Source organism: Hibiscus syriacus, unplaced genomic scaffold, assembly GCF_006381635.1.
Source record: "Hibiscus syriacus cultivar Baekdansim isolate YM2019G1 unplaced genomic scaffold, ASM638163v2 tig00117017_pilon, whole genome shotgun sequence".
In the NCBI taxonomy this organism is placed as follows: Eukaryota; Viridiplantae; Streptophyta; class Magnoliopsida; order Malvales; family Malvaceae; genus Hibiscus; species Hibiscus syriacus.
The window spans coordinates 4,349,268-4,369,450 of record NW_024063526.1 but is presented as its reverse complement, the minus strand read 5'-3'; the positions used below and the strand labels follow the sequence as shown (position 1 = coordinate 4,369,450).

The 20,183-nt window shown below is 34.5% G+C and overlaps 2 protein-coding genes across 2 annotated transcripts; both read right to left on the bottom strand.

Moving 5' to 3' along the window:
• Nucleotides 1–5,583: 5,583 nt before the first annotated feature.
• On the bottom strand, nucleotides 5,584–7,021 carry LOC120195670 (cullin-4-like). Its single transcript, XM_039197617.1, has 5 exons — nucleotides 6,872–7,021; nucleotides 6,602–6,727; nucleotides 6,371–6,472; nucleotides 6,225–6,278; nucleotides 5,584–5,616 (listed from the first exon to the last, which is right to left on the bottom strand). Exons 1-5 carry the CDS (start codon nucleotides 7,019–7,021, stop codon nucleotides 5,584–5,586), a joined length of 465 nt encoding a protein of 154 aa, XP_039053548.1.
• Nucleotides 7,022–14,977: 7,956 nt separating this feature from the next.
• On the bottom strand, nucleotides 14,978–17,799 carry LOC120195705 (plant cysteine oxidase 2-like). Its single transcript, XM_039197645.1, has 4 exons — nucleotides 17,125–17,799; nucleotides 16,120–16,238; nucleotides 15,886–16,018; nucleotides 14,978–15,587 (listed from the first exon to the last, which is right to left on the bottom strand). Exons 1-4 carry the CDS (start codon nucleotides 17,417–17,419, stop codon nucleotides 15,226–15,228), a joined length of 909 nt encoding a protein of 302 aa, XP_039053576.1. The 5' UTR covers nucleotides 17,420–17,799; the 3' UTR covers nucleotides 14,978–15,225.
• Nucleotides 17,800–20,183: the final 2,384 nt, after the last annotated feature.

The window sequence follows — 20,183 nt, the reverse complement described above, 5'->3', positions numbered from 1 at the left end:
TTTGATATTCAAAGAATTACAAGATTAAAACTTGATTTATTGCTCATAACCTTACATAAACTCAAATAACAAAAAATATACTAAGAAAAGAACAAAAACACGTTCAAACAAGACAAGGCTAGTGCAACAAGGTTTCATGGTGGGTAGAAAAATTCCTTGGTAATTGCCCTAGAATGTCTTATTACGAGTTAAAGGTCAATACCCCTGGGTCAAACAAAATATGGGCCTTGCTTTTCCGTGCCCCACGGATCTCGATGATGCCTCAAACTTCAAACGGGGCTAACATTACGTTCATCGCTCTCAATCCTTCTTGGGTACGAATGGGGTGACTTCATCTCACCTCAAAACTTTTATTCACAAAATTCTCCACGAATTACCTTCCGGAATCGTGATTAATGCATGTCGAGATGCGATATATACCATGTAATGTACAATGTGTATATATTAATGCAAAAATGCATATGCAAATACAAATGCAACCCGATATTGATTCCAAAATAACTTAGTTTATATAAAACATACTCAACGACACACAACGTGTAAACACTTAGGAAAAGAGAGTACACTAACATGGAAACTAAACGTAGAATCTTGCCCTATTCACTAATCTTTCGAGCTCTATCATAAATGTCATGATGCGTCGTTCTCTTCCCCAGATTCTAGGATCACGAAAACTCTTAAGGTTGTCGCTTCTTCAGATAATTCATAGACTTGACGAGAAACACCATTGGCCTAATTCACTACTCTCTCCATTGCTTCATGCTGTCTTGAATAGTATCATGAGCCTACCGTAGCACGGTCCCAAGTTCTGGATTAGTCCATGGTCGACTCTCCTCTAACGCTGAATTCGCTGATGGCATCTCTATACTATAACTTCTAGCTCAAGAATCTTGGCTTTTAAGGCCTTATTTTCCTGTCTGGCTATCTATTGTGCAAATAAGTGGATCAACCCTGCTCCTTCTAGCTCCATTATCCTCTTCTTAAACCTCTCATTTTCTTTTTGAAGACATAACCCATTACTGTTGTAAGGGTTCTGAAAAGTTTCATCCAAACTAAACAGATGTGCTTCGAGATGCTCAATATGTTCTTGCCTCTGCGCCAATTCTTGGTTAGCCTAATCTCTTTGCTCTCTCAGTCTTTGAGTGTGCTACAAATCTCGGATAATTACCTTCTTTGATCATTCGATAGGTACAATGCTGTCTCTGAACTGCGATTGTTCGTACTCGAACCAGATCTGAACACTGATTGCATTCTCAGTCCATCGGAAGACATTACTGCCTTAAGCTCTTTTATAATAACTAGGTGATATGGGAATCAATACCATTTATGAAATGATGTGATATGACAATGATACATGCAAAAATGTAATAAGAGTGCACAAAAGAAAATCAATGTTAGTAGAAACAAGACAACAAGAATCAAGTTAGTTGAAATGATTAGTCAATATATATATATATATATAATCTTAAATATGACTTAAAGTTTGAGACTAAAACCATAAGGCATATAAAGAAAATTAATAATCCTAACCGCATGCGTTCTAGTTCTCCTAGGTTATCCATATGGCTCTAGCGGGGTAGGTTTACTAAATTCTCTATATGAGGATGGATTCTAGCAAAGGTTCCCCAAACTATTCTTACAACCTGCTAAGGTTGACCCCGATTCTGGCCTATTACAGACTTACAAATTGGGTTCAACTCAGGAGATCACACCACTAAAACTGTACCTCAAAACTTATATCTGAATAGGCAATATAGGGTGCTTTCCAGAGATACTTTGTCAGACCCAGACAAGAAAGCCCAATGCTCCTCATGAAGTGTGACGTTTCTCTCTACTTAGGTAAACTGGAATTGAGCTCAGGTTTAGAGCTATGATATGCGATAATCCTAAATATTTCATAGAAGTGTAAGCATTAACTAAAGAAAAAAACTTTTTTAAAGAACATAATAAACCATAAATTGAACAAGATCACACTCGTAATTTCCAAATAATAAATATAGGGTAACCAACTCTTTGCTCGACTCTCAATTTGTTTAAAAAACCAAAAGTCCCCAGCGGAGTTACCAAGCTGTCGACACCGTTTTTCGCCCGGGCGGGGAAAGACTGATACCGACTCAGGGGTTTTCTCTTTGAAAATCATTTAAAAATGTGAGGAGTCGACACCAATCATTTAAGGTGCGATTGGAACACCATAAAAACTGGGTGATTTTAATAAAACATTTTATTTTAATAAAATACCAAGTTTTGGGGTATAGGAAAATCAAGAAATCAAGTTCAAGAGTTAGTTACGCGTGGGGAAGGATTAGCACCCCCACAAGCGCCTAGAAATTGTTACCTAGTTGGTTACCCTATATTTAAAAATAAAAAATTTGAGTTCGATCTTTATTTAATTTAGAAATCATTAAGGATGCAAAGTTGAAAAGGGTATTCGTTTATCGAGACCGATAGCATTCGGCCTCGAGCGTAAATGCGGGAGATCTGCTATTGTGTCTAATAACTGAACATTGCCTTGTTTTTAGAAAACATGATATTGTTTTGGAAAGGATGTCGACTTATTTACGGAATTATCAGTAGTCACCCCCTGAGCACGATCGTGGAGGATATACGATTAACTCCTTAATAAGTGAACACTGGCTTAAGTTTTAAAAACAATGCAATCAAGCAAAATTTTATTTAATCCTAATTATTCTAAAAATAAGTTAAGGTTTTTTTCTAACCTACAGTTTCAAATTATGAAAATTAAAGAACCTAGGGACTCAAGCCTAAGAACGTAGGCCATAATATTAATCTTATTTGATTTTAATTAATTATTGAATCGAATAACCAAGATGGTCTCTCGAGCGCTTACGCGAGGCCCGACTCGAATTATCCGCTAAATTAACTAGTTTGAAATCTAAGATAAAATGGTGGCTCTATTTAACCTATTTAATTATGTCAATATTAAAAAGTCTAATCGAAATTTGGGGATTAAAAGGGTCAAAATCTAAAGTATCGAGTTCTAAAAGATTAAAAAGTTTAAGGTTCTAAATATGATAAACTTTAAATATAAGGACTAAATTGCAAGAAATCAAAAGAAAGTAACTAAATAAAAATAAAAAGGGACCATATTGTAAGAAATAAATACTCAAAAGCTAAATTAAGACTAACAAGGGCTAAATTAAAATAAAATAAAGCTATGAGCCAAAATAAAAATAAATAAAAACAAAAGGTTCAGTGATCAAAATGTAAAAACACGCTAAAATTAGAAGGACTAAAATAGTTAATTTACAAAAAAAATAAAGCATGTATCATAAATTGGTGAAATATCAAAATCAGTCCCTACAGTGACCATTTTGTGAAAACACGCTAAAACTGCAGGGTTTTATGTTACAAATAGACCATTATTATACCCTATATATACCAACTCTTCCTCCTTTTTAATTAATTCTTAACCAAAATACACAAAAAAAGATTAAAAAAAACTTGGCGAATGCTCTCCCTTTCCCCGGCCGACAGTAGGCCGGCCACCCCTACCTAGATCCGACCACCACACCAGTTGTCGTATGTAGCGGTCGAAAACCCCAAAATGTCCCCAAAATTAGCTCAAACCTAGATCTAACCATCCGAAGCCTATTTTAGAACCTAGAGCCTCTAAAACGACCCGAAACCTCCTGAAAATGGCCATAAACCATTTGACTACCCCGATTTCCGACAATCCCCATTCGAACCAGATAACTTTCTAATCTAAACCTTTTATTTTTCACTTTTATTTATTGTTATTAGTTTGTACTTAGACTAGGTTCAAAAATAATAAAAATACATATATGTAAAAATTGGTTGTTTTTTATGTACATATTCGAACATGCATACAGGTTTCTTTTAAAAAATATTATAATAAAAATTTTAAGGAAAATATGATATGATACAGGGTTTTAATCGAGCAAAAAAATCCAACTACTAGAATTGAATGAACAGATCTAAAAATAAAGAGACATTCGAATAACTAAAATAAAAACAGTAAGTAAATACAAGCTTTGAAGTCTGTTATTACTTGGAAATAGAGTTAACAATTTATTTTTGGTGGGATTTTCTGAATCCTTTTACAGACTGCTTACTTGGGTTAAATCTCCAGTTACAACAAAAAAAACACTTCACTTTCTTGTGTTCTGTCTTTTTGCAGGTGAGTGGGGGATCGGCTTGGAATTGGTGAAGACATGGGCACAAGTTGGAAAGTGCTTCACGTGGGGTATGGGTGAGGGTTTAGTGGAGCATGGGAACTAGCATGGGTTTTAATTAAAATAAGAAAATAGTGCTCACATCCCACCATAGTATCGATACTACTATACTATGGTATCGATACTCTATTACAATACCCCACTATGGTATCGATACTCTATTACAATACCCGATACCATTTTTGCATTCTGTGATCAAATGGTATGGATACCATCATCATGGTATCGATACTCCCCTCTTGGTATCGATACCACTTGAATCGGTATCGATACTACTCTACATATTCTACTAATTTTAAGCCTATAGTGTAGGTAATATTCTATCAGTATCGATGTCCGTGCCCAGAATTTCTAGTTTTCAGCCCGAATATCACCCAAATGGGGTCAAATTTTGTTATTTTTATATCATACAATACCATTAAGCTCTTATTTACCTATCCATATTAACTTTCTTTCGTTTAGTTTCTTAAAACATCTAAAATCTTCCAAGAAAATTCAATTATAAGAATCACACCACTTTTTCTAGTATGTTATTAATCCTATCCAATTCTTCTAATATTTCATTTACCTCTTTGACAAGTAAATCTTACCACTAAACATAAATAAACACTCATATAACAACATATCATTTTAAAACCCACTACTAGAAAAAGCCCCCTTTAATGACGCGTAATGCGCATCATCTATGGGTGCAGATGACACACAAATTCGTGTCATTTTAAGCCACCAACATAAATATCAGATGACGCGCAATTGTGCGTCATAAATCTATGACATGCATTTATGACACGCATTTATGACGCTCATTTATGACGTGCTTTTATGATGCCCATTGCGTGTCATTGAAGCCCTCGTCATAAATGAAGATGACACACATTTGTGTGTCATAAATTTATGGCACGCATTTATGACTTACATTGCATGTCATTGAAGCCCCCTTCATAAATGAAGATGACACACATTCGTGTATCGTGATTGTATTTCGTAAATTATATATATATATATATATATATATATATATTATAGATTGAAAAATAATCAAATTAAATCACATTTAATGCCTCATAATACTAAATATATATACCATATTATATATAAGCAATCCATTTGAATACAATATATTCACATTAAGTTATCAAAAATATTGTAATCATATGTCGATACAAAATATCACGGCATAATGAAGTTTTCCACATAAGATACACATTCTTTGCGAATATCATCAATGTCATCATCCGTGTATTCTTTGTGGTGTCCCTTCTCCTTTTCCCTCTTCATTTTCTTTCTTTTTTTCCATCTTCGGTGTCCCTTGTCCTTTCTCCTCTTCTTTTTCAACAAGTTCTATTTGTCATTTTTTTCCTTTCTTACTTTATACTTTATCTTCCTTTGATAGTTCAATATCCTGGATAAAAATAACAAGAACCTACATTCAATAAAATTAAGGTCTATATTACTAGTTCTCATGGGTCAAACAAAACATGTATGTATTCACAAATACAAGGACAGTTTGGGGGGAAAGTGTAACTTTTCCATAAAACGACATACAACAAGAATAACCATAGAACATTAGGCGATTTAATAACAAACATAAACCATAGTTCTAATTCATAACAAAAATTGCATTAATATCATATTCAAATTAATCACATATCATTAGCTATCCTAGAACTGAAAGTGTAACTGGAAAGGAGACTAAGTGTGCAATGTACTAATCCCTCCTAGTCTCCGGATAGAGGACTGATGTAGGAGGAGTTTAAAAGTAAATCTAGTTAGTATTGTAACCATTCCAGATACAATAATTAATCAAAAACCCCATATATTCTGTACGTTGATGGATCGTGCATTAACTAGTACACAAGTAAGTATCCAATAAATAAAAGATATGGCATGTCCATGTTTACAAATCCCTAAAGGTTGCAGCTTACCAGATTCATTGTTAGAAATTCAAATGGCAAAATATGTGGAATGATTTCTTTTACAAATTTACATGTAAAAGATATAGAGGTAAACCTTGAACATTCCTTCAAGTTTGTTTGTAAACTGGCTGCCACACTCTGTCTTCAGCTGCAGCATCGTACCAACATAACTTTAACAGTTTAATACAATCTTTATTGTTTAGAGCACGTGTCATTTAATTAAAAGATGAATATACTAACCTTAGAAATCATGGATTTCTCTGTATCAATAGAAGCACTCTTTCCTATTAGCAGTCTTTTAACAAGATCCTTCTTATAGAATGCTTCAAAGACGTCCTTGCCCATAATTATCAACAAAAACATCATTCATATCTCTAGCATTTGCTTGAAGGGAAATAAAAGAAAGAAATGCACAAAAAACTGTTATTTCAAGAAAAGCTATATTTAATCATTTTTATCAGCAAACTCTACCTGGATGAACCTGAATAAAACCAAAACTTTATCGAGTGTACCCTCTAATTCCTCTTCAGAAGTACCCTTATTACCAGCACGAAGCTTTTCATCGAGAAACTTTGCAATTAGCTCAGCAGGTCGATTCTATTAAACACAATAGTGTTCAACCATCAGTCAAGTTTAAAATATGGTGATCTAAATAATGATTTTTACTTCACTGATGTATGGAAAAGAAGAATACACTTTAAAAATAAAATATCTCCAAATACAAAGGACAAGCATGGTAACCTGATGAAGGTTAATTAGATGCTCAAAAGAATCATTAATAGTGTTGTAAAATGCCTCATTATTGGAAAAGCTTTCTTCTATTACAGAGTCAAGTAAGGCCTTGAATTCAAACAAATAAGACACCATGTCCTTGTCTTTGTCTTCATCCATAACAATGGCCTGCCCAGTTCTATGAATATATTAGCTTAGGGCCTGCCTGAGTGATTCAAGAGCATTGATCCTTGAAAACAGTGAGTACATCCTCTGAAGGTCATCTATACGATGTCCATCCATCATAATCTTAAATCCCTATAGAAATAAGAGAAAAAATAACCATTAATAAGATGAAAATACAAGCAGGTACTCAAAACACAAAGGAAAACCAAATATACATATTCAAACCTTATCAAGAATAGAATGTATATGACGTTGAAGGAGCTTCCTTTCTGCTGTTGCTATAAGTGGCTTTCTTGTAATAGCATCCAGGTAGAGTAAACATCTTTCATTTTCTTCATGTAACCTCATTTGCATCAATACACACAAACAGTTACATAAACATACACAAAAATTGTAGAGGGATAAACATTCAAATTCCATATACATGGAATAATGCGACAAATTTTACATTCTTTTTAGAAGGATAAAACATGCACAATTCAAAATACAGAGTAACAATCACTGCTAACTGAGAAAGTGAAAGCTTCCAAAACTCACATGAAAAACAACTAGAAATCCTCATAAATCATCCATGTTTTTCTTAAATGGGTAAATTATACACTAGGTTCTTCTACTTTTACCTCAAGCTTATTTAAATCTAATAAATAAACTATTGAGTTAATACTCGAGTATTTACATAGAAATTTGGGTCATTACAACTCTCCCCTCCTAAAAGAAAATTTCATCTTCAAAATTTTGGAAACGAAACCGCTAATATAGACACTAAATATGCTCAACTTTGGCGACTCATTGAATCCTCTACAACACCTTCACTATATGCATCCTTTTGTTTTCGAATCTCGCTCACATCCTCAAATTCCTTATACATCGCTAATGTTGACACTCTCTAGGGGAAACACATTTGGAGGCTCAAAACATACAAGGGTTTTTCCAACACTAGACTCAACCCTACGATTCAACTAATTAGGATCAGAAGCCTCACCACACTACTATTGCACTCTCTGATTCAAACATGACTAAAGAAGAACTCACAACCTCCTGACCTAACCTCGTCGTTAGGGTACATATTTTCCTCTACACTCTCACCCTACCGCTTAACATGACATCATCTCTCTATGTATTGATAATATTTAATCACTTATAACATGATAAGGAATAGATTCAACGCTCGAACCCTTCCTTAACACTTAATACTCAAATATTATTATGTGTATTTCTATGACATCACTACTACACATTATGAATACCATACAACAACAACAACAACAACAACATAACCCAATTCCCATATGCAATGGGGTAAGGGGGAGGTAGGGTAGTAGGCTGCCCCCAACGCCAGGTTGAGAGTAGCTTCCGTGGAAGACCTCCGGCAGTCAGAAAATTAAAAATATAGATAAAATGCAATGCATGTATAAATAAATACATAAATACATAGTTGTACAGTATTCATCTGCAGTCATTAATATCATTAATGTCATATGCGCGTCTGTAATGGGCAGTAATCTTTGTATATGGACAGAAACGTAAGACCCGACTAAATTCAAAAGTGGAGAGAATGATACACAGAATTCAAACGATAGCAAGGCCAGTTCTAAGCCTTAAAAAAATACCAATAACAGAAACGGATAAAAAAGTAGAAGTTATGTAAATTACTACAAAGGCAGTAAAAGAAGACAGAGATGATACACCCTAGAGATGTGACCCACACTACTCGACTATCCTAGTCTTAAGTCTCCATACTTTCCTATCAGAGGTCATGTCCTCGGTAAGGGCTAAATCCATCAAATCAGATCTCAAGCAGTCTTCCCACTTCCGCCTTGGTCGTCCTCTCCTTCTGGCACCGTCGACTGTAATCGACTCTACCCTCCTGACCACATCAGATGGTAGTCGCCTAAGGACATGCCCAAACCACCGTAGTCTTCCTTCCCTCAATTTCTCGGAAACATGCACCACCCCCAAGGACATCCTAATAGCAGAGTTTGTTGTCATATCCCACAGAGTCCTACCGTATGTCCACCGAAGCATTCTCATTTCTGCGGCCTCTATCCTCCTTTCATGATCCTTCTTGGTTGCCCAACATTCTGATCCATACAATAGTGCTGGTCTTATTGCCATTCTATAAAATTTTCCCTTAAGTTTTAGAGGCACCTTCTTGTCACACAAAACTCCAGTAGCGGCCCTCCACTTTAGCCATCCCGCCTTTATACGGTGTGTAACGTCATCATCTACACCCCCATCTTTATATATCATAGACCCTAGGTACTTGAAACAATCCTTTGAGGGGGAGAACGTGCCCTTCTATGCAAACTTCTACATCGTCTTCGTTTTGGTCCCTACTGAAGTTTGAACATAAATACTCTGTCTTATCAATATTGATCCTTAAACCTTTTTCTTCCAAAGCAGTCTTCCAGGTAGCCAGTCTACTATTCAACTCAGATTTTATTTCAGCCACTAGGACAATGTCGTCAGCGAAAAGCATACACCATGGTACACCGTCTGGTGTCGTATAAAAGATGTCGTCCATAATCAAGGCGAAGATGTAAGGGCTAAGAGCCGACCCCTGGTGGAGTCCGATTTCCACCGGGAATGCCTCGGTGTCGCCAACTGTAGTCCTGACGTATGTAGTAGATCTACAATACATATCACGTATCGTCCGGATATAAATAGTTGGGATCCGTCTCATTTCCAAAATCTTCCAGATCGTATCGCGGGGAACGCTATCATAAGCCTTCTCAAGGTCAATGAACGCCATGTGAAGATCTCTAGACTTTTCCCTATATTTCTTCATAAGTCGTCGAAGTAGATGAATCGCCTCCGTGGTAGACCTGCCTGGCATAAAGCCAAATTGGTTTTCCGAAACCTTAGTAACTTGTCTCAACCTAGCCTCTATCACCCTTTCCCATAGCTTCATGGTATGTCTGAGTAGTTTAATACCTCTGTAGTTACCACAACGTTGGGGATCTCCTTTATTCTTATAGATTGGTATCACCGTGGACTCTCTCCACTCCTCTGGCATCTTTGCAGTCTCTAAAATAATATTAAAGATGTTGGTCAACCACTTAACTCCCTCTTCTCCTAGGGCCAACCACACAGTGATAGGAATTTGATCAGGACCGATAGCTTTGTCCCTTCCCATCTTTCTAAGAGCCATTTTGACTTCCTCAAACCCAATCCTACTTGTAGGGCAGTCATTGGCCGATGTATGATGGTCGGATGACCCATCAACGGTACTTTCTCTACAGGGAGAGGCACCGTCATTAAATAAATCAAAGAAGTAATTACCCCAAACCCTCTTAATATCATGATCTTTCGCTATAAGAGCACCATTGTTGTCCTTAATAAATCTAATGCTACCTAGATCCTTTTTCCTATTCTCCCTAGATTTTGCAAGCCTGAAGATGTCGTTTTGTCCTTCCTTGGTGTCTAATCTCTTGTACATTTCCTCGTATGCCTTATCCTTTGCTTTAGCCACCATTTTCTTGGCTTCCCGCTTTGCCTCCTTGTATCTATGTTTAGCTCTCGACCTTTCTTCGTCGTCATTGCATTATAGAAACTCCTTGAAGCAAGTTTGCTTTGTCTTCACCTTAGTTTGGACTTCGTCGTTCCACCACCACGATTCTTTATGTTCCTTGGCCTTCCCTGTGGACAACCCCAGGGTGTTTTTCCCACCTCTTTGATGGAATTTGTCATATTTTTCCATAACAAATCTGCATTATTTGAGTTTGTAGTTCCAAAACCTGTATTAGACAAAACCTTACTCCTAAAGTCATCAGCTGTCGCTCCATGTAACTTCTTCCAAAGGCCTCACCACGCTACTATTGCACTCTCTGATTCAAACATGACTAAAGAATAACTCACAACCTCCTGACCTAACCCCATCGCTAGGGTACATATTTTCCTCTACATCTCACCCTACCACTTAACATGACATCATTTCTCTATGTATTGATAATATTTAGTCACTTATAGCATGATAAGGAATAACTTCAATGCTCGAACCCTTCCTTACACATTTATTACTCAAACCTTATTATGTGTATATCTATGAGTGTACTACTACACATTATGAATACCATTCTCTCGATCTTTAATCACCCTTAAAAAAATTATCTCATGAATCCATTTTCACACAAATGCTACTCAAATAAAACATAGTAACTTACTAATTGGCGATACACGAACACCGTGAGAGTCTTAGTATACAAGTACACATTTCAACCATTGAAGCATGTAGGACTCGACCATAATAACCAATAACCAGGTAAACTTTAGCACTGATATTACTAAATGTAACACTCAAATCCCATGGATTTGAGTGTTACACAATCGCCAAAGTGACTAACCTTTTCTATTTTGAAGTCATACTTACTTTTAAAATATTTACACAAAATATGAAACCATAATAACTTACAAAAGTAGGACCTAAAAACCAATTAAATAAAATAAATAATTAAAATATAAAAATTGACTCATTTTTAAATCATTACCTTTACATGCCCACCAAGTCCTTATCATTGTACTTTGGTACTCCGCTGAGACTCTTTCTATGATATCGATGTCTTACCATACTCCATAATATGTAACCTGCGAATGAAAACATATTCCAAACATTGAGCTCATAAGCTCTCCGCTACACAATAGCTCTATTATACTACATGCATTCATAACATAAGCATACCAACAAGTATAGTCAGAAATGAAATACTAGCAATGTCATCAATGCTATCTAGCCATCTATCCAATGAATATTCATATAATAATATCAATCACAATTCAACAATAAGGATGAGGCGCAGGTTATAAAGCTCAAACACTCATCCTAATGAGGCTCGGGTAATGAAGCTTAAACACTCATCAACACACAAGTAGGTATCATAGTGTAGTTTGGGGTCACACACATATCACATGACTTGTACCCCTCTAGACTACAACTAGGTACTTTGGATGAGATCCGGGTCAAACTCACATCAAGAACGTACATCTAGTGGCACCACATGGCTAGTACCTCTTGGGTGAGACCTATATTACTCTCACATTAGGAACGTACACCCGACTGGCCTACTCCTCTAGAGTAAAGGATGGTTCTAGATCACATGAGCATTAAAGCATCACCCAAATAGCAACCTTTCACTGCCTCGTCGTGACTCTTAGGATATCTGGATAACTCATCATACACAATCGACAATCGTCATACACAAGTAACTCGAGTGTCCTTCTTGTTTCAAAAATATAAAATAAAGGCATAAATCTTATAGAATCTTACCTCATAAGATTATTATAATCATTACAGAGATTAATACATTATCATCACTATGGTATGAGTCTCATTGTTCCCTTAGTTCTAAATTAAGGGCCTTGCCATTAATATATTGGGTCTCTAACCTTAGTGTTATACATATCATATCATAACCTATTTATTATTATATAGTCTTCATTATCAACTTCTAACTTTAGATATAATCACCTCATCTCACATCATTAACCATCTCATTACTAGTCATTCGTATTATTATTCAAGTATCATTCACCTTTGCATTACTATTCGATTACAACATTTATAGACTCCTCACTTGATTCACATTTCATTAATCAGACACTTTACAATTCAACTCGTACTATTATAGATTATTTCTTCCACTTAGGTCCAAAGGGTAATTTAGTAATTTTAGCTCATAATGGCATTATAGTAATTTATCCCACTCACAAGTATACCAGATCTTTAAGACTTATGAAAATAGTACTTAATTAGTTATCATAGTCTTAACATATTTTCCTATGCAGTCTTAGGCTTTTCGTATCACTTATTATGGCTAAGGGGGTTTTGGTCAATTTACTCATTCAATGTTATTTCGAGACTCCTCTAAAATTTAATAAGTAATCACTAATTTCTTACATCATTTCTTAAAGTCTTATACTTTCAGAGGTATTTTCAAATCCTTATAAGGAACTATTCACAACTAGGGGCAATCTAATAATTTTAGCTCTTTAAGAGTATTTTTTTTATTTTTCACGTTCTCAATCTACATGCTCGTTCTCAACAATTATTAAACTTCTCTAAACAATTATCATCGATGGTATCAATACCTTTATATGGGTAACGATACCTACCCTAGGGTATCGGTACTCTTCTTGAGTATCGATACCCAAAATAGACCCAAAAGTCTCCTAAAATACCCTTAGTATCAATACCATGCATGTACTATTGATACTCTTTTAAGTAGTATTAATACTCCCTTAAGTATCGGTACCAAAAGTTGCTTTGAAATGGCCTAAAAATCATCCTTTGTATTTTTCAAATGAGTATTATCGATATTACCCTCTACAATATCAATACTACTCTTATAAAATAGCCTAATTTCAACAAGAATATGAATAATATTGATATTGTTCATGATATTACAACCCCGAAATACTTGTTTCACTCAGGAAACATCGCCAAAGTCACCTGAAACACTTATTTTAAGACCTAAATTGATTATTAAAATTTATGAAAGTCATTAAGTGTTATCATACATCATTTTTGCATCACTCTAACATGAAAATGTCCAACACAAACATCAAACACCCAAAACCCTCAACATGATTCACCATCCTATATAAATAAGAAAACTTATGTAGATGGCATACAAGTAGTAAGGAAGACTTAGAGTGTATTACCTTAACTCCTAGCAACCCAAAAAAATCTCTAGGTTACCCAAAGAACCAACTTCTCTTTGACCTAGCTCTTTGGGGGTCTTTGCACCACTTTTCACCACCCAAAAGCTAACCAATGATTCCCACATGAAAGTGACGAATGAAAGTTGTTAAACAAAAGCTAGCCTACAAAAAAAATCTTATGAAAATAATGGGAGGAAACCTTCGAAGCTTAATTCCTCATTAAAAAACCTTCATGAAGCTCAAACCCTAATTGAAAGGCAATGAATCTTACCTTTAGATTTTAGATTGAAGAATGAGATGAAGAAAGGTGGAAGTTTTTTTATTTCTCTAGCTTTGATGAAAAAGAAAGAAGGAAGATAAAAGATGAGAGAAAAAAATGAGAAGTTTTAGGGAAGAGAAAAGAGAAAAGTGGTCTTCCCGAGCTTCCCAAACCCATGTGAAAAATCAACTAGAAATCCTCAAAAATTAGCCAAGTTTTTCCCAAATGGGTAAATTGCACTCTAGGTCCCTTTACTTTTTCCCTAAGTTTAAAAATCCATTTTTTATCTCCATTAAGGCCAATTTCTTACCCGATTGATCCCAAATTCAAAAGATGAACCTCAATGTTATTTTAAATCGGATAAATAAAATATTGAGTCAACATTCGAGTGTTGACTCAAAAATTTGAGTCATTTACAAAGATCAATATGATAGCAAATAAACATCATCTTGATTAGTTGAGGCAACATCAAATCCAACGATGAAAAATATGAATGAAAGCAATGACAAACGACTCAGAGAGAAAATTGAAACTTGTCAAAAAGTAGAGAAATATGTCATAAAGATAAAACTATTAAAAACTAGAAAACAAGAAATTATTAGAAACATAAAACCATTAAAGAAAAAATAAATATATAATATAAAAATAAAGGAGTGATATAGAATATAGGCAGTTAACAATTAGTATCAAGACTAATATTATCGTTTGTCAAATAAAAAGAAGCAACGACCTTTAGGATTTAGAGGAAAAAAAAAGAAAAAATGATAAAGTTATAATCTTATATTTCTATCAAATAATATAATAGAACATTTTTAAAATTTAAAGATCATATTACGTTATAAAATTATACTTTGTTACATAACGTGCTTAGTTAAATATATGGGGAAAAATTATGCTATGGTATGATCATACTAAAAGGGTAAAAGAAATCATCATGTCAAGTGGAATCATTTACAAAATGACAGAAGGGAAAATATGAAGGAATAAATAGGAAAAAAGAAAGCTGCGCTATATTAACAGTGCACTTTTTAACATTTTTCTCATTCACCAACAAACTTCATCCGGTGCACTTACAACACCTTTCCCCCTTTTTCAGTTATTTTTTCCCTTTTATATACAAAAAAAAACTGTAAGAAAAAAAATAAGCAAGAGTACCCATGTCCCACTAAAAAGAAAAGTTAAATAGAAGCTTCTAAAGCTGAAACAGCAGCCACCCACAAGACAAAAAGGATAAGAAAAATGATGTTTTGGCATTAGAGGATATTTGATGAGAGCTCTCAGATCAGTCCTCCACAATTTCAGGACCAGTGTATAGCGCTCCAACAACCACCAAATCCTCAGGTTTGTCCCTCTCTTGAAGCCAAGCTACCTTATCTTTCTCTTCTTCTGGTATTGAGACTTGCTCATCAGCTGTAAGAGTACCCGAGAATGTCATGAAAGGGTAGTCGGAGTAGTAAGTGCAATGCCGTCCTTCGGGATCAGAATACGGAGGGCCTAGAACATCCAACACCGCCCATGCTGTCACCGCAGTGAAGCAATGCATGTTGCCTCCATCAGCTGGGTAAAGTATGGAGGTCTTGCATGGAGCAGTCAAGTCGGCATCGACCTTAACCTTAGCCAAATGGACTTCCTGATGTCGAGGCGCTGTTACAAGACCAAAGAAAAGTAGCATCAGTAATTTCTTTACATGTACATCAAGGATGAGGCATCCAACTATTGATAACATGAAGCCTAACATAAAATTCTGTCCGCCCCTAATTTTATTTACTACTAATGAAACATCAATTATGAAGTTTATAACTTTTTTCTAGATTCTATTTACTAACCCCAATTATGAAGTACTTGACTTTTTTTCTAGAGTCCGACCTCCGCCTCCCCTGCTTTTTCCCACAAAAACAGATATAAACACGTGTAATCTTCAAAAGGGGAAGAAAATACTTACTTTGTGAAGGATCCACAAGCCAATCATATGATTTGATGTGCATAGTCCCTAGGAGAAGCTTACTGAATACAGTCATTCCAGGGTGATTGTGAAGCGGAAGAACACCGGATCGAGGCAAGCAAAAGATTCCAATCTGCATTAAATAAGTCCTATTAAAAATAACACAATTTAGGATTGCTTGAACCATAAACTATGGCCTGGCCTGCAGTTCTTGATGATACAAACTGTGCTTACCGAAAACTTTTCGCACTCGTGGATGTGCAGGTATGTTATCGTTGGAGCTCGCCGAGTTACTTGCGGACTGAAAAACGGCATCTTTGGAGTAAGACCAACATCGGCCGCCTGAATTTCATCTACACAAAACAACAAAAAGCACTGTCTAATTAAAGTGGTACCACATAAGCGAAGTAGCGGAATACAGACATGTTGAGAGGGATTGCATCACACGTAACTACGATGTCATAACTTAGTTTAAAGTACACAAATGGTCCATAGTGGACTGCTTTGTTGAATTATGACTATTGATATTTGTAAAATGGTGCACTGAGTAGCCCAATCATTAGAAGTTATAGAATTATTAATTATTTGAGGATTCAACAAAATAACACCATCCGGTTAAGACATATGTATGCTTTACCCTATAACTTATTGAAAGACAGAATGCAGACATGAGATATCTTTCTATTTAACATCTGATTCTGAAAGACTGGAATACCTGATACCAAGTTATAATATAATTTATTGAAAGACTTTCAAAAAAAGAAGGCAAAAAATTACATGCAATAATGGACCATATGCAAGACTGGCATGAATAAATAACAATGCACTCAACCCATAACACGAACATTTAAAAACAACAGTAATGGTACACTTCCCAACAAATTTTTACAGCTTTTCTTAAATAATGTGACTACAAGCAGATTATGATATCAGATTCATATCATCTCCATATGCAACCAAATAGATGTTTGAAAGAGCACGCAATCATTTTTAAGTGTATTAGTATTTCATCAATGAGTGTGAAAATATTGTTCAGTAAAGCAAATGCTGAAAGAATTTCAGAAATTCATGATTGCTTATTCTGAAAAAATCAATCAAAATCGAGTCGTTTAAAAAAATTCGAAGCAATTAGAATCTCAAGAAATTTAAGTATTATTTTTTGGTATGATCAAACCACATTTCGACACGAAAAAGTCAACCAATCCTAGGATCCAATAAAACACAATAAAAAAATCATACCCAAAAGAGTGCTAAGCTGTTCAATTTTATCGGGAGAAGGAACAAATCCAGTCCCGGCAGAGGCGAAAACGTCCTTGCAAGCATTGAAAAGCCTTTGAACCGGGTGCACCGACGCTGACAACGTCATCATCTTCTTTAGCCGCCGCCGGCTATTCTTCCCCCGGCTATCTGAAATAGTATTTCTATTTTTATTCGTTTTGGAAACTTCATTTGTGTCCTCTGTATTTGGTTTGGTTTCCTGGTCCAATTTACTAAACCCTTTCTCTTTTATATCAGCCTCAGTCGCTTTCCCCATTCAGAATTCTGAATCAACTATCATATGGGTATTTCATATTTGAAAAGTTTTTCAAAATCAAAGACCAAAGTCTGGGCACATTAAAAAGGGTGAAAAGAACCAAGAAATGTCGATGAACGGGTGGAAACAGGGTGTTGAACAGAAGAAACATAGGACACAAAGGACTCTAGTAAAAAACAATTATTCTTGTTTTGGGGTAAAATTCATGCTGGGATATTTGTACAGATTGAGAACAGAGATGTGAAAGATTGCATCTCCGTAGGGGTTGTCAGGTGAAGAGAAAAAGGTAATTGAATGAGACGGGGGGTATAAAATGGGGAGGGCTTATGGTTAATGTGAAAGAGTGAAGAGATGGAATTTGATAGAAATAAGGGAAAACCAGGGGCCATGGTCTTGGATACTACTACCACTACAAATCTATGGGTTCTTTTCAAACGTCGGATTTCTCTCTCTCTCCATATATATATATATTCTTTCATTTTTCTTTTCCTCTCCCTGCCCTCCATTTTGTAGGTTTCTACGAGATATTTACCCTCACACGTAATAGAGATGGAATGGAGATAAAACAAAATCGAAAATTATACTATATTATAATATTATTTAGATTATTATTAGTTTAAATTTTTTTATTTTTATAATAAAAAATTGAATAATGTATTTTTTAGTTTTTATTTTTTATTTTTTAGAGCATTTTAACTTATAAGTTTTGATTTTTATCAAAATTTATGAGAAATAAAAATCATTAATTGACTAATGATTAATATATGTTATTAACGTAATATATATATATATATTTAATTAATGATATGTTAAATATCGCATCATCTTAAGTGATGTCGTATATATCATTTCATTATCTTAAAAGATGTGATAAATGTTAGTTGTCATTTTAGGTGAAATAATATGTGACATATTAATAATTTAACACATGTAAAAGTATCACATCAGTAATATGTATTGACCGTTAATCGTTAGTGAACTAATAATTTTCACTCAATTAAACTATTTTGACCAAAATTAAAATTTTATAATTAAAATAATAAAAAAATTGCTAAAATGTTGCAATACCCCAAAAATCATATCAGTGACTTTATTGAAAAGATTTAAAATTTGAGGATTTATTTGAATAAATGATAAAAGATAAGAAAATTATTTGAAATAGTGTTTGAGACTAAGTTGTAACAATAGATGAATAAAGAGGACTTTTTTATCCTTTGGAAGGAAATGAATTTAATCTTCATTTTAATAAGGTATTAAAGTATGGAAAAAGGGGAAAAACCTAAGTAATTTTCTCTCATTCTTTCCCGTGGAAGAGCTCTCCTCCATAGCCAAAGGTAGAGTTCCATACGGCAAGTTTTTCCTTTCCTTTTTGGTTTGTTTTTTGAAATATTGAGCATGATAGAGGTTTAAGGAAAGATAAAAAAAGATTAAAACTAAGAGATGAATGAAATAATTTAGATTTAAGAAAATGGTGTTTTTAATGATATGTTAGAATATGAGTTTTTATTAATGTTTACTAGTATATTTGACTTGTCAAAAAAGTAAATAAGAGATTAGAAGCATTGGTTGTGATTAAGAACATGTTAGAAAAAGTGGTATGATTCTTAGATGGAAATGTTCTTGGAAGATTTTAAATGTTTTAATAAGCTAAATGAAGGAAAGTTAGTATGGATAAGTAAAGAAGAATTTAATAGTATTGTTGGGAGTAAACATAAGGAAAATTGACCAAATTTGGGTAAGAATCGGGCTGAAAAATGAAAAATATGGGTAAGGGTATCGGTATTGATAGAACAATACCGATACTATAGGCTTAAAATTGGAATAATCATCTGAACAGTATCGATACTGATGCAACTGGAATCGATATTGAGAGGGGGTATCGATACTATAGAGAAGGTATCGATACCATTGATTACATAATGCAAAAATGATATCGATACTGTAAGGGAGTATCGGTACCACAATATAGAAGTATCACTATCATGGTAAGGGTACCGATACTATTGAGACAGAAATTATAAGATAAACTGAAATTGTTTTAGAAATTTAAATAATAGTACTTGTGAATATTATTAATTTATAAATGTTAGGGAATATACTAACATTTAGTACGGTATATGTCTTTAATGGATACTTATGTAGATCGTAATCAAACACTCGAATCTAGCAAAATGAAAGTCAAAGATAAAGTAGCTGAGTAGTCAGATTTGCCTTTTGGATATAATAGCGAGGCAAGCTGGGTGAGTGCATTTATTATGTACTTATATGTTATGATAGTTATAGATGCATGTTGCTAAATATATGTATGGTGATTACCAAATGGCACTATACGTGCAAAACTAAGAAATTCATAATAAGTTTATGAATTTTCGTATGGGCACTTTGTGTGCAAAAGCTAAGAAATTCATAATGAGTTTATGAAATTCCGTATGGGCACTTTGTGTGCAAAACTAAGAAATTCATAATGAGTTATGAATTTCCGTATGGGCACTTTATGTGCAAAACTAAGAAATTCATAATGCGTTTATGAATTTCCGTATGGGCACTTTGTGTTCAAAACTAAGAAATTCATAATGAGTTTATGAATTTCCGTATGGACACTTTGTGTGCAAAACTAAGAAATTCATAATGAGTTTATGAATTTCCGTATGGACACTTTGTGTGCAAAACTAATAAATTCATAATGAGTTTACGAATTTCTGTATGGGCACTTTGTGTGCAAAACTAAGAAATTCATAATGAGTTTACGAATTTCCGTATGAGC

Bases quoted from the DNA above. Each gene is read 5' to 3' on its own strand.
- LOC120195670 (XM_039197617.1), bottom strand. From the start codon at position 7,021: ATGGATGAAGACAAAGACAAGGACATGGTGTCTTATTTGTTTGAATTC. The intron at 6,473-6,601 runs GTAGAGTTTGCT...TTGATAATTATG, and splicing joins TTTTATTCAGGTTCATCCAG to GGCAAGGACGTCTTTGAAGC. The intron at 6,279-6,370 runs GTTAGTATATTC...ACGATGCTGCAG, and splicing joins AGAAATCCATGATTTCTAAG to CTGAAGACAGAGTGTGGCAG.
- LOC120195705 (XM_039197645.1), bottom strand. From the start codon at position 17,419: ATGGGGAAAGCGACTGAGGCTGATATAAAAGAGAAAGGGTTTAGTAAA. The intron at 16,019-16,119 runs GTAAGCACAGTT...TATTTAATGCAG, and splicing joins ACGAGTGCGAAAAGTTTTCG to ATTGGAATCTTTTGCTTGCC. The intron at 15,588-15,885 runs GTAAGTATTTTC...GTCTTGTAACAG, and splicing joins GCTTGTGGATCCTTCACAAA to CGCCTCGACATCAGGAAGTC.